Below are 14,182 nucleotides of genomic sequence, written 5' to 3' on the forward strand. Positions count from 1 at the left end.
AGTGACTCCAAAGTCGCACCCAGGCTTGTGACAGATGAGGCAGGTGTTAAAGCTACTCCATCCAAATCTGGCAGTTGGAACCCCCTTCCCACAGCACTCCTCATCCCCAGGTGCAGGATCTCTGTCTTCAATGGATTTTAGCTTCAGTCTGCTCTTTCTCAACCATCCCGCCACGGCCTCCAAACATTGAGCCAAAACATCTGGTATGGCAACCGACTGGCCCTCCATCAACAGGAAAAGCTGGGTGTCATCGGCATATTGTCATCACCTCCAGTCCGGCTGTGCCAGGGGTCTCATATGGATGTTAAATAACACTGAAGAGAAATACTTAAATAGAAATACTTTTGCCACCTGTTCCTGTGCTCGATTACCTGAAAGTAAGTCCCATTTTCCAAGATCATGTCTACATTGACACTATTTCCTTGCCTTTGACCCTTCAGAGCTGCCATTTCCCTTGCTACATTACTAGAAGGCTTTTAGGGGAAAAAACCCACTAGCAGTTGCTCAGACCCGACTACCTCTGCTTCTCATTTGCTGTTAAACCCCCTTGCTGGGGTCAGTATAAGCTGGTTTGAATTGGTGGCACATATATACATACATGCATCACAAGGGCAGCTCAAAACACCTGTGGGAAAAGGTACTTCTTTTTAAATGAGGTACTTCCTATCATGTCGGAATGTGGCATTTGAATTTTCTGCCTGAGGCACGAAAATGTCTTGAGACAGTCCTGGGCACTGTATATCTGATTTTTCTTGGTCGTGGTGATTATGATTCCTAAAAATATAACAGTTATCAAACACTAAAGATCCTAGGGAAAGCATGACGCATGACTGTAAGAAAATAAGATACATGTTTCTTCCAAATGAATATTGCTCATTAATAGTTTGGAAGACCACAATTTAAAGAACTGTGCTAAGTGAACGGTCATCAGGACCACATTCTGAGAGGGTTCCTCCTGAGACCACATCACTGCCACCTGTACCACTGCTTCTATCATGTTCATCATGTTTTGCATCACTGTCAATTTCAATCAACATAACGTCATCCTTAGCTTCTGAGTTAATGTCTTCCTTAAACCACACAGACTTGTATCCATCATCCACCGGCCTCCTATCTTTAGTGAGAATGGATTTTACTTCCTTTTCACTGTCAGTGCTTCCCTCTTCTTTTTCTTCACCTTCTTCTATCCCTTTGGAACCTGATGGTGCCTGGCTGCTTCCTGCAGCCTTCTTCAGTGGAGGTGGGGTACCCAACGGCACCGTTGTAACTGGATCATTGCTTTCAGATTCCTCACTTGCTGATGATTCATCATCTCTTTCACCTGAATCAGGCCTCTCATCATCCTGGAAGCAGTCATTGGTGGAGCCCAAGGACAGCTGTAAAAAAAGGACAAATATTTTCACAATTAAAGGATACAAGTACAAAAAGCACTCCCATACCAAATGATATTCCCTGGTTCTACATTCAATACATTCAATTCTAAGGTGAAAGGATCTTAATAATCTAGTGCAGAGGAAGGTACAGTGCTGGAAACAGAAAAAGGAGAAGACTACTAAGAGAATTAGGAGCTGGCTCAGTGACTGGATGCACTGCACTAATCTGGGATTGATTTCAGATGAACTGGCCAGCTTTCCATGTGTCACTGAGATCACCCTCATATGAAGGAGGGGCTGGGCCAACATTGCCTTTAAGCATTTCCCTGAGCTGTGCAGCAGTCCCAAAATGCTGTGTGGTAGCCCCTGTTCTGCATGGCACCAGTATGGTGACCATGTGGTACCAACTTACAGGGAACATTGGGCCGGACTGTCAAAACTTTATTCACCAGTATTCTCATGTGACAGTAGGTGAAGCACTATGTAATTTCATTTCTGCTACCAGATGACATTTTTAAAATTTAAGGGTCTGTATTTGATCCTAGGATCATGGGAGAAAGAAAACTTCAAAATAATACATTACAGTGCCATCCTGAGCAGACTACACTGTTCTACGTCTACTAAGTAAATGGGCTTAGAAGGGTGTAACCCTACCAAGAATTGCACTGTTGGTACACCATCTACCCTGTTGACCATCAACCTCCTTCCTAATTTGTCAAAGCTGATCTTTGTGTTGGTGTTGGAGAGTTTCAGACTGATTGTACTGGAAGATTTTTTTCATTCATAATAAGGTCCCATCCCACTGCCCAGTGGGCATGCGGCTTCATGACAACCACGGGGCTGTTTCAGGTAATAGTATTCATATTTAGTAAACTAGAGTGTCTGACTAGGATCTGTGAGACCCATGTTTAACCCCCCCCCTTTGCCATAATAACTTGCCAGGTGGGCCAGTCACTCAGTTGCAACCTAGCCTACTAGACAGGGTTCTGAAAATAAAATGGAGAGGATAAATGTGTGTAGCTTTGGAGAGAAAAGGGAGGTATAAATGAAATCAATCTGTTTCATGCACATGTGAATCTTCTGATCTGGGAGTGGAAGAAATGAATGTAACTCAATTGACATTGACAGATCATTATCAAGAGACTAGAGCTATTTGAGAATCTACTCTGTTGCAGCAACAGCAGCAAAGAAAAAAAACTCTGCTATCAGTGTGTCCACACAGTGTCATCTGACAATGCTGTCAGAGATTGTAAGCAATCTAATAAGTCTTGACCTTCTCTCTGGACACAGAGTGTAACAGACTTCCCTCTGTGATACACCTCTGAAGATGCCAGCCACGGATGCAGACGAAACATTAGGAATAAGATCCACCAGACCATGGCCACCCAGCCCGGAAAACCCACCATAATCTCAAGCTATTTGTGCCCTTTATTCTGCATTTGCTGTCTTCTGTCAGCCCTCAGAATGAAGAAAGTGTTTTGCAACATCCAAAATCCCTTTCTTTATACTTCTTTGTTCTTTCCCAATATAAACGAATGGCAAAGTCCCACTTACTTGGTCACTGTCTTCTCCATCTTTCTGTTTCATTAAGCGTTTGAAATACACGCAGGTCAGTCCTAGCAGGACCAACGTAACTGCTAATATGCTCCCCAAAGTGGCACTAAGAATAATCAGCTCTTCACAATTACATTCAGCTGCAAGTGAACAAAGACCTCTTTTAGTATGCATTTTATTATTCATCCCACATCAATGGATCTGATTTAGCTGTGGAGGCAAGGACAGAAGCACTGACCATTCAACTCTGGTCAGCCATCTAGCCTCACTGGGGATGTGTGGTACTGCCTTACTGTGGTTTGCCTTCTTCCTTCAGAATGAAGTCAGAGGGTAGCTTTGGGGGCAAATGATCGACCAGGGGGCCTCTAGATTGTAGGGTTCGACAGGGCTCGATCTTGTCACTGATGTTACTTAATATGTGCTATCTAGCAGAGCTTATCAAGAGGCAGTGACGTAGGTATAGAATTTTTATGGCAAGGGGAATTCATTCCGCCCTCCCTCCCACAAGTCACCTGATAAAATTCAGGAGGCTCCCGTAGATGCTTTTAAAGTGAAAATGAATACATTGGGATAGCTAGTCACAGATCTCCTGTAAGCATATATTTTCAGCCTTAGGTGATAACCTTGGGTTTTAATTTTCCATTCTGCTTTGCTGCATGCCTACCTGCCAAATCTGCGATTCATCTCCACCTGGAACTATAGGTCATTCCCATTCTAACCCCCCTACCCTGGACTGTAGTTCCTCTCTGAGCAACAGGAGATGAACTTGGTCTCAGTCAGAGGCGTAGAAAGGGGGGAAAGCGCCCAGTGCACCAATACGTCCTCTGCCCTGCCTTGGAACGCCCCACCCCACCCTCGCCACACCTCCACAGGGGTGCACAGGGAGTGCATCGCGCACCCCTGCCTTCTTGAAGCTCTGGTCTCAGTTCCCAAACCACTTTGGGGGGCAACATCTTCCCTAACCATTACATGTTCAAATCTCTCTAAAGATAAGGTATACAAATGTTCATGGGGATCCTCCTGCAGCGAAACAAGAGTTAATCATACATACCTGAATACAAAGTTTTAGAAGGCAAACACTGAAAAGCAGTAAAATGACAGAGATACTTTGCTAATCGAAACATGTATGTCTACCTGTTGTAGCTGAAGAAGATATTTGAAACAGTGTGGTGGCCGATGGGGAAATGGTTGCTGTGGTGACACTTCTTGTGGTAGATTTAGTTGCCAGAATGGTAGACTGGGGAGTTCTGACCGTTGTTGAAGAATGAGCAGTGGATTGAACGGTTGTTGATGAAGACTTGATGTTTTCAGATTGTGACGTTATTCTAGCAGTTGACAGTGAAACATTTGTTGCAGCTATGGGAGTCTTTGCAGATCCTGCCTGAGAAGTAGTTGCAGTTCGAGAAGTTGACTGAAGAGTATGGATTGTTGCTTGGGTTATCCCCGTCATGGAAGGTTTGGAGGTCTGAGACTGTGAAGTGTTCACTGTGATGATGGGAGACTTGGTTGTAGTTGCCAAAGGAGGAATAATGGGTCCAGAGGCTGTATTTCCCGCAGTACTTGCTGTACTTGCAGGAGGGACTGTTGAGGATCCAGAAGGAACTGTAGATGGAACGTTATTCATTCCAGTTGTTAATGATGAAACTGAGGGATTTGAAATAGTGGTCGTTGTCTCTCGGGTGGCTGGGGCAGTTGTGATGGTGGTGGCAGTTGTGGGAACAGTTGTTGTACCTGGAAATACATCAGGCATTGGCTTAGCTACTTTGCCAGCTATATTAACTCTCACAGCTTAACTCCTAGAAATCAATTTCTTTGTCTCTATGAAATGAATGTAGCATGAAGGAAAAGCAAATAATGTCATAAGAATATCTTTATGATGAGGCCTACATAAGTTCAAAGAGGGACTTAAGTTCAGCAATCTCTGTGACCCCTGATTTCATGTACACTAGGTAACCCACTAAGGCATTTCCAACATACTTGCCAAAGCTGTGACATCTACAGTGATCAGCGTGTTTGCCAATGATGCAGGTATAGATTTTTTTATGGGGTGGGTTTGGGGCTGGGCCATGCCCCAACGGTCCCTGGGGCGTTGTCATGCCTCCCCAAGCCCCGCCCCAGGCCTCAGTGCTTATAAAAGCAGCTCTCCAAGGCCGGGAATGGCAGACTCCCTGCCCCCCAGCCCCGCCTGGGCTCCCAGTATTGTTTGCCCAACTGAGGGAAAAATAAACTTTATGCCAGTGCAGCTAATAAAATAAGGAACACACACTGTGAGAAAATGCCAAATTGTGCCCATCAAAATATTACCAGTAGGTTATTACAACATGCCATCCTTATAATGTATTAAAGTTGCTTTTTCCCCCAATTTGCCTACCTGCCAAATCTGCGATTCATCTCCACCTGGAACTATAGGTCATTCCCATTCTAACCCCCTTACCCTGGACTGTAGTTCCTCTCTGAGCAACAGGAGATAAATTTGGTCTCAGTCAGAGGCGTAGCAAGGGGGGAAAGCGCCCAGTGCACCGATGCATCCTCCGCCCTGCCTCGGAACGCCCCCACCCCCCTGAATTGCCCCCACCACACCCTCGCCACACCTCCACAGGGGTGCACAGGGAATGCATCGCGCACCCCTGCCTTCTTGAAGCTAAGCCTCTGGTCTCAGTTCCCAAACCACTTTGGGGGGCAACATCTTCCCTAACCATTACATGTTCAAATCTCTCTAAAGATAAGGTATACAAATGTTCATGGGGATCCTCCTGCAGCGAAACAAGAGTTAATCATACATACCTGAATACAAAGTTTTAGAAGGCAAACACTGAAAAGCAGTAAAATGACAGGGATACTTTGCTAATCGAAACATGTATGTCTACCTGTTTGTAGCTGAAAGAAGCATACTGAAACAGTGTGGTGGCTGATGGGGGGAAATGGTTGCTGTGGTGACACCCTAATTCTGTGGTAGATTTAGCTGCCAGAATGGTAGACTGGGGAGTTCTTGACCCGCTGTTGAAGAAGAATGAGCAGTGGACTGAACGGTTGTTGATGAAGACTCTTGATGTTTTCAGATTGGCTGACGTTATTCTAGCAGTTGACAGTGAAACATTTGTTGCAACAATGGGGAGTCTTTGTAGATCCCGCCTGAGAAGTAGTTGCAGTTCGAGTAGCTGGACTGAAGAAGTATGGATTGTTGCCTAAGCTATCCCCGCCATGGAAGGTTTGGAGGTCTGAGACTGCAAAGTGTTCACTGGTGATGATGGGAGACTTGCTTGTAGCTGCCAAAGGAGGAATAATAATGGGTCCGTGAGGTTGTATTTCCGCGAAAATTTTGCTGTACAACCCCTTGCAGGAGTGGACTGTTGAGGGATCCAGAAGGAACTGTAGATGGAACGCTATTCATTCCAGTTGTTAATGATGAAACTGGATGGAGTTTGAAATAGTGGTCGCTAAGTCTCTCGGGTGGCTGGGGCAGCCAGATGGTGGTGGCATTCAGCTTGTTAAGCCAGGAACAGTTGTTGTAACTGGAAATACATCAGGCATTGGCTTAGCTACTTTGCCAGCTATATTAACAGATTAACTCCTAGAAATCAAATACTTTGTCTCTATGAAATGAATGTAGCATGAAGGAAAAGCAAATAATGGGTGGCTGGGGCAGCTGTGATGGTGGTGGCAGTTGTGGGAACAGTTGTTGTACCTGGAAATACACCAGGCATTGGCTTAGCTACTTTGCCAACTATATTAATGCTCACAGCTTAACTCCTAGAAATCAAATCCTTGTCTCTATGAAATAAATGTAGCATGAAGGAAAAGCAGATAATGTCATAAGAATCTCTACTGTTAGTTTGCGCCCACGTGCCAAGTTCAAAGAGAGGGACTTAAGTTCAGCAATCTCTGTGACCTTTGATTTCATGTAAGTAACCCACTAAGGCATTTCCAACATGCTTGCCAAAGCTGTGACATCTAAAGTAATCAGCGTGCTTGCCAGTGACGTAGGTATAGATTTTTAATGGGGTGGGGCCATGCCCCCAACGGTCCCTGTGACATGGTCACGCCCCCCAAGCCCCGCCCCGGCCTCTGTGCTTATAAAAGCAGCTCTTCGAGGCCGGGAATGGCAGACTTCCCACCCCCGCCTTGCCTCCCAGTATTGTTTGCCCAACTGAAGGAAAAAATAAACTTTATGCCATTGCAACTAATAGAGTTGCCACCAGAAGAGCTTAAAAATAAGGAACACACACTGTGAGAAAATGCCAAATTGTGCGCATCAAAACATTACCAATAGGTTATTACAATATGCCATCCTTGTAATGTATTAAAGTTGCTTTTTTCCCAATTCTGGTGCATCTCTTCTTTTCAATGAAATAATTAGGTAAGTTCCTTGAAATAGGGAGCAGATAGCAAGCCTAGGGGTAAACATTACCAGGAGGGTCAATTTTGATGTGAAGACTGGCAAGGGGAATTCATTCCACCCCCACCCCTACTGGTCACCTGATCAAATTCAGGAGGCTCCCATGGATGCTTTTAAAGTGAAAATCAATACATTGGGATAGCCAGTCACAGATCTCCTGTAAGCATATATTTTAGGCCTGAGGTGATAACTTTGGGTTTTCATTTTTCATTCTGCTTTGCTGCATGCCTACCTGCCAAATCTGCGATTCATCACCAACTGGAACTATAGGTCATTCCAGTGGTGGGATCCAAAAATTTTAGTAACAGGTTCCCATGGTGGTAGGATTCAAACAGTGGCTTAGCGCCAATGGGGCTGGGCGGGGCACGATGGGGCGTGGCCAGGCATTCTGGGGCGGGGCATTGCTGGGTGGGGCTGTGGCAAGATTGCAGCCACTGTGCCAGTCCTTGGGCGGAAAACAAACAATGCACGCGAGGTGCCAGGCTGCCACGACTGCGCATCTCCTGCTGACTCGCTTCCAAGTTCTGGCGTAAGCTACCGCTGAGGAAGCCGAGGAGGGCTGACCTAAGGCAAAAATCACCAATTAGTAACCCTCTCGGCACACACAAATAATTAGTAACCTACTCTCGGGAACCTGTGAGAACCTGCTGGATCCCACCTCTGGGTCATTCCCATTCTAACCCTCCTACCCTGGACTGTAGTTCCTCTCTGAGCAACAAGAAGATACCCTTGGTCTCAGTCAGAGGCTGAGTAAGCGGGGAAAGAGCCCAGTGCACCGATGGAGCGCCCTCCACCCTGCCTCGAACGCAGCCCTACCACACCTCGCCCACACCTCCACAGGGGATTGCATTTTGAATGCATCATGCGACTCCTGTCCCCTTGAAGCAATGCGCTTCTGAGGGTCTCCAGTTCCCCAAACTATCTTTGGGGGCAACATCTTCCCCAACTATTACATGTTCAAATTTAAAGATAAGGTATACAACAAACCATGGGGATCCTCCTGCCAAAGAAGAGTTAATCATATTACGTACCTGAATACAAAGTTTTAGAAGGCAACACCGGTAAAAGCGGTAGACAGAGGCCTTTCCCTCACTTTACGCGAAGCCCCGCCACTTGAGGAGAGTAGCTGGGTTCCTCCTCCCCTCCCCACGCAGGGCTACGCCATTACATTTCGCCTCTCGGACGCTGTCGTTGTTCGCTACTTCAGCGCTGCTGCATCCTGCCCGGAACGGCGTTTGATCTGGACTCTTCAAGACAGAGCTGGTCGCGGGATGCGTTTGATGCTGCCAGCCAGAGCAGCGCCGCATAGGGATGGAAGGGAGTGGGGAAAGGCCCAGAGATACTTTGCTAATCGAAACATGTATGTCTACCTGTTGTAGCTGAAGAAGATATTTGAAACAGTGTGGTGGCCGATGGGGAAATGGTTGCTGTGGTGACACTTCTTGTGGTAGATTTAGTTGCCAGAATGGTAGACTGGGGAGTTCTGACCGTTGTTGAAGAATGAGCAGTGGATTGAACGGTTGTTGATGAAGACTTGATGTTTTCAGATTGTGACGTTATTCTAGCAGTTGACAGTGAAACACGAGCCGCAGCAATGGGAGTCTTTGTAGATCCTGCCTGAGAAGTAGTTGCAGTTCGAGAAGTTGACTGAAGAGTATGGATTGTTGCTTGGGTTATCCCCGTCATGGAAGGTTTGGAGGTCTGAGACTGTGAAGTGTTCACTGTGATGATGGAGACTTTGGTTGTAGCTACAAAGGAGGAATAATGGGTCTCAGAGGTTGTATTTCCCGTGAAAATTTGCTGTACTTGCAGGAGGGACTGTTGAGGATCCAGAAGGAACTGTAGATGGAACGTTATTCATCCCAGTTGTTAATGATGAAACTGAGGGATTTGAAATAGTGGTAGTTGTCTCTCGGGTGACTGGGGCAGTTGTGATGGTGGTGGCAGTTGTGGGAACAGTTGTTGTACCTGGAAATACATCAGGCATTGGCTTAGCTACTTTGCCAGCTATATTAACAGATTAACTCCTAGAAATCAATTTCTTTGTCTCTATGAAATGAATGTAGCATGAAGGAAAAGCAAATAATGTCATAAGAATATCTTTATGATGAGGCCTACTATTGGGTTCACAAAGAGGGACTTGTTCAGCAATCTCAGGACTTCGGATTTCATGTGTACACCAGGTAACCCACTAAGGTATTTCCAACATGCTTGCCAAAGCTGTGCATAATTCTACAGTGATCAGCGTGTTTGCCAATGATGAAGGTATAGATTTTTTTATGGGGGTGGTTCGGGCTGGCCATGCCCTCCTAAGCACATACTCCCTGGGCCTCCGCCCCAGGCCTCAGTGCTTATAAAAGCAGCTCTCCAAGGCCGGGAATGGCAGGCTCCCTGCCCCCTGGCCCCGCCTGGGCTCCCTGTATTGTTTGCCCAACTGAGGGAAAAAATAAACTTTATGCCAGAGCAGCTAATAGAGTTGCCACCACAAGAGCTTAAAATAAGGAACACACACTGTGAGAAAATGCCAAATTGTGCCCATCAAAATATTACCAGTAGGTTATTACAATATGCCATCCTTATAATGTATTAAAGTTGCTTTTTTCCCCAATTTGCCTACCTGCCAAATCTGCGATTCATCTCCACCTGGAACTATAGGTCATTCCCATTCTAACCCCCTTACCCTGGACTGTAGTTCCTCTCTGAGCAACAGGAGATAAATCATTCCCAGCTCAGAGGCGTAGCAAGTGGGGGAAAGCCAGTGCAATCGATGATTCTTCCCGGCTTCTGCTCGAACGCCCCCACCCCCCTGAATTGCCCCCACCACACCCTCGCCACACCTCCACAGGGGTGCACAGGGAATGCATCGCGCACCCCTGCCTTCTTGAAGCTAAGCCTCTGGTCTCAGTTCCCAAACCACTTTGGGGGGCAACATCTTCCCTAACCATTACATGTTCAAATCTCTCTAAAGATAAGGTATACAAATGTTCATGGGGATCCTCCTGCAGCGAAACAAGAGTTAATCATACATACCTGAATACAAAGTTTTAGAAGGCAAACACTGAAAAGCAGTAAAATGACAGAGATACTTTGCTAATCGAAACATGTATGTCTACCTGTTGTAGCTGAAGAAGATATTTGAAACAGTGTGGGTACGCATGGGGAAATGGCTTGCTGTGGTGACACTTCTTGTGGTAGATTTAGCTGCTTTCAGAATGGTAGACTGGGAGTTCTGACCGCTGTTGAAGAATGAGCAGTGGATTGAACGTCCTGTTGATGAAGACTCTGATGTTTTCGAGATGTTGACGTTATTCTAGCAGTTGACATTGCTTAAGCATCCCCGGCCATGGAAGGGTTGGAGGTCTGAGACTGTGAAGTGTTCACTGTGATGATGGGAGACTTGGTTGTAGTTGCCAAAGGAGGAATAATGGGTCCAGAGGCTGTATTTCCCGCAGTACTTGCTGTACTTGCAGGAGGGACTGTTGAGGATCCAGAAGGAACTGTAGATGGAACGTTATTCATCCCAGTTGTTAATGATGAAACTGAGGGATTTGAAATAGTGGTCGCTGTCTCTCGGGTGGCTGGGGCAGCTGTGATGGTGGTGGCAGTTGTGGGAACAGTTGTTGTAACTGGAAATACATCAGGCATTGGCTTAGCTACTTTGCCAGCTATATTAACAGATTAACTCCTAGAAATCAAATTCTTTGTCTCTATGAAATGAATGTAGCATGAAGGAAAAGCAAATAATGTCATAAGAATATCTTTATGATGAGGCCTACGTAAGTTCAAAGTGGGACTTAAGTTCCGCAATCTCTTTGACCCCTGATTTCAAGTACACTAGTTAACCCACTAAGGCATTTCCAACATACTTGCCAAAGCTGTGACATCTACAGTGATCAGCGTGCTTGCCTCTTCCAGAGTTGTCTTATCAATAGCTACAGCCTACAAAGATATAAAAGTGGTGTTAATCCACAGAGACCGTCAGCCCATTTTTTTTTTTTAAAAAATGGATTTTGTCAAAGATTTCACAGTGAAACCACCAGACCATGGCCATACAAACCACAAAATCCACAGTCAGACCATTGATTACTTGCTTAACGCTATATAGATAAATTAATTGTATGGGGGCAGTGTGGTTTCACACCAAACAACCACATCCCTTTGATACATTAGTCTTCATGTTATTATAATTTGGGTTTATATATTCAGGAGTCTATGTATGTAATCAGTACACTCTAATTACCTTTAAAATCAAAAGAGTCATTTTTGGCTCCCTCCCCAATAGAAAAAAACTGTCTGAAGCCACAAAAAGTATTTGAGACTGATAATGAAGGGAACACAACCTGCTAAGTCTATATTAGCCTATCAACATCAGCACTAGGTCTAATTGAGCATTCAATATCACATGTGGCTATACTCTGCAGTGGACTATTTATGATTACTTAGACTTTAACTTTGCATTTCTATTACAATAATACCATGTTTTGTTGCATTTATCAATGGCCTGTGGGCCATAATAATGATAGACTGACCAGCAGTATAGTCAAGATGGTGTTCGTAATAACATATTGATACAACAGATAATATTGAAATTCACCAGCACAAAACACATTATCATTAACACATACTGCTTTAAAAGGGAGTTACAAACGATAAATTGCAATATACCTGTGTATAAAGTTAATATATCTTCATTGCGGAGATAGCAATACAAATATTCATAGTGCATTTACAAACAGCAACCATTCATTGTACATATAGAAAAAAATAACTTGCAAAGTTACACAAGTCAGAAAACAAGGTAGAAGTTCTTGTTTACAGAAAAAACCAATTGCGCCAATGACAACACTTCAGACAATTATACCTAAAGACAATAACACACAGTTTTGTGAATATGCAATAAGGTTAAGAAGAAAAGTCTGCGTTCAGGAGAAGTCAACAGAAAGTGCTGCAAATCAGCTTCACTCTTCCTGTGTTTCTTCAAAGCTTTTGGCAAGTGCATGCCAGAGTTATGCTTTGAGTTACCCTATCTTCTTGACTTAAGATGAGACTTGGTATTCAGTCCTGTACAATATTCGTAACACAATTAGAAAAACAGAAAGCACTGCAAATCCGTTTCACTCTTTCTGAGCTTCTTCAAGGCTCTCCCCAAGTGCTTTCCCCAAGTGCTTTCCCCATTGAGTTGCTATGTTTACAAACTATAATTAGTTACCATATCTAAATTTCATGCAATGTACATTCCAGTACATATAGTGCATGCTGTAATTGTTCTGGTTGTTGTAGACAAGGCAAGACAAGACAACCTTTAATGACATAATACTGGTTGTTGTAATTTATACTGTGTACCTTTTCGAATAGTGTTAAAAGGGAGTTGTAGCACCCTTTGTAGTTAAAATTGGCCTTGTAGCACCAATCATTGTGCATGTGTTAAGTGATGTCAGGTTGCTCCTAACTCAGAGACTAATATAGCAATCATAGTTTGAAAACAGGTGACTTACCAAAAGTGTTATGCTGGAGGCTGAATTCAGAACCTCAGTAGTCAGGATGAATCTGTCTTGGCTAACAGTGAAATCTGTACTGTTTTGGATTTGGTATATGATATCAGGATTGACTTTCTAAAAATGATGAACATAAATGCACATCAGTTGTTAATCAAGTGAACAGCATTCAAAAACCAATTTTTCTACTCTCTCTACACCTTTGTCTTGTTGTGCCAACATCCTAGGTTGGACTGCTTGTATGAACTGACCATTATTACCAATGCTTTCAAATTTCCTTTCAGCTTGATAAACCAGCTGAATTGCTGGGAGTTTCATGTTTGGAGCTACTGCAATTTCACTTGGATCTATGTATGGGATCCCCGGTGGGACTGGGACCATGTCACTGTCCTTATTGTTCTGTCTGTAAAGTAACTGGGTTGCAGAGTATTTGTCCATTTCTCTCTTTTCAATCCTCATTCTGGAATGCCAGCTGTTAATAGCATCACACCAGCCTTTCTTTGGCAGGGGGTTGAACTTGATGGCCCTTGTGGTCTCTTCCAACTATATGATTCTATGATTCACCTGGCAATCCCTCTTCACACCATTCTAAAGCTAACATTTCTGGAAAGAAAAATTCAAGATAGTCCATGGAAACATTTTTGACAGAAAAGGGTTACAGAAGAATTTCAGTACATAAATGTTCACGAAGCAGGTTTGTAGTAGTGCACTTCGCTTCAATTCCAGCAGTGCCGTAGGGGTAGAACGTTGGGGACGCTAACGGACCTCCGCGCCTTGCCGGGCTCTGCATCGCACTCCCCACCTCCTCATCCCCCCATGAGTCAATAATGGTCGTGAACTGTTCGGCTCAATCACCGGGCGCAGGGACAATGGTCTTGCCCCCAGGTGAGGATTAGGCTCAGACGCGTACGCTCTTCTCCGCACGTAGCCAGATGAGATCATGCATCACATGATGATCTCCCGACCTCCCGCTCTCCCCGCCCGCCGCCCACTCCTCCCTCCTACCCCCCCCCGATAGAGTAACAACAAAAGGTGCCAGGAACCGGCAGACGGGAGACTCGCTTAGGAACACGGACTCCTCCGGTCTCCCGCTGCTGGCTTATCTCCTACCAGATGTTATCTCCGCGTCGCGTCTCGTTCTTACGCTTCGACCGCGTGCGGTCGACTACATGCTGGTGCCGTAAACCCGGGAATCTTCTAACCTCCACCCTACTCACTGCCGCTTGGGGAAGGTCCGCCATATCGAAGTCCGCTGGATCGGGCGCGATCCAGGGATCATCATCAAGCTGCATCGCTTCGTCCTCTGGATCGGCGCGATCCAGAGACACGCTGGCCCCAGGATACTCTCTCAGTCCGACGGAACA

General features: G+C 45.0%; 1 protein-coding gene across 1 annotated transcript in view; it reads right to left on the reverse strand.

Moving 5' to 3' along the window:
• Positions 1 to 899: 899 nt before the first annotated feature.
• CDHR5 (cadherin related family member 5) overlaps positions 900 to 14,182 on the reverse strand; it is an 83,642-nt gene continuing 70,359 nt past the window's right edge. Inside the window, 6 exon segments of the mRNA XM_048484566.1 lie at positions 900 to 1,376; positions 2,928 to 3,067; positions 4,062 to 4,658; positions 8,694 to 9,071; positions 11,190 to 11,262; positions 12,819 to 12,935. Coding sequence (XP_048340523.1) covers positions 900 to 1,376; positions 2,928 to 3,067; positions 4,062 to 4,658; positions 8,694 to 9,071; positions 11,190 to 11,262; positions 12,819 to 12,935 — 1,782 coding nt within the window.

The sequence above is a fragment of the Sphaerodactylus townsendi genome, linkage group LG02 (genome assembly GCF_021028975.2).
Source record: "Sphaerodactylus townsendi isolate TG3544 linkage group LG02, MPM_Stown_v2.3, whole genome shotgun sequence".
In the NCBI taxonomy this organism is placed as follows: Eukaryota; Metazoa; Chordata; class Lepidosauria; order Squamata; family Sphaerodactylidae; genus Sphaerodactylus; species Sphaerodactylus townsendi.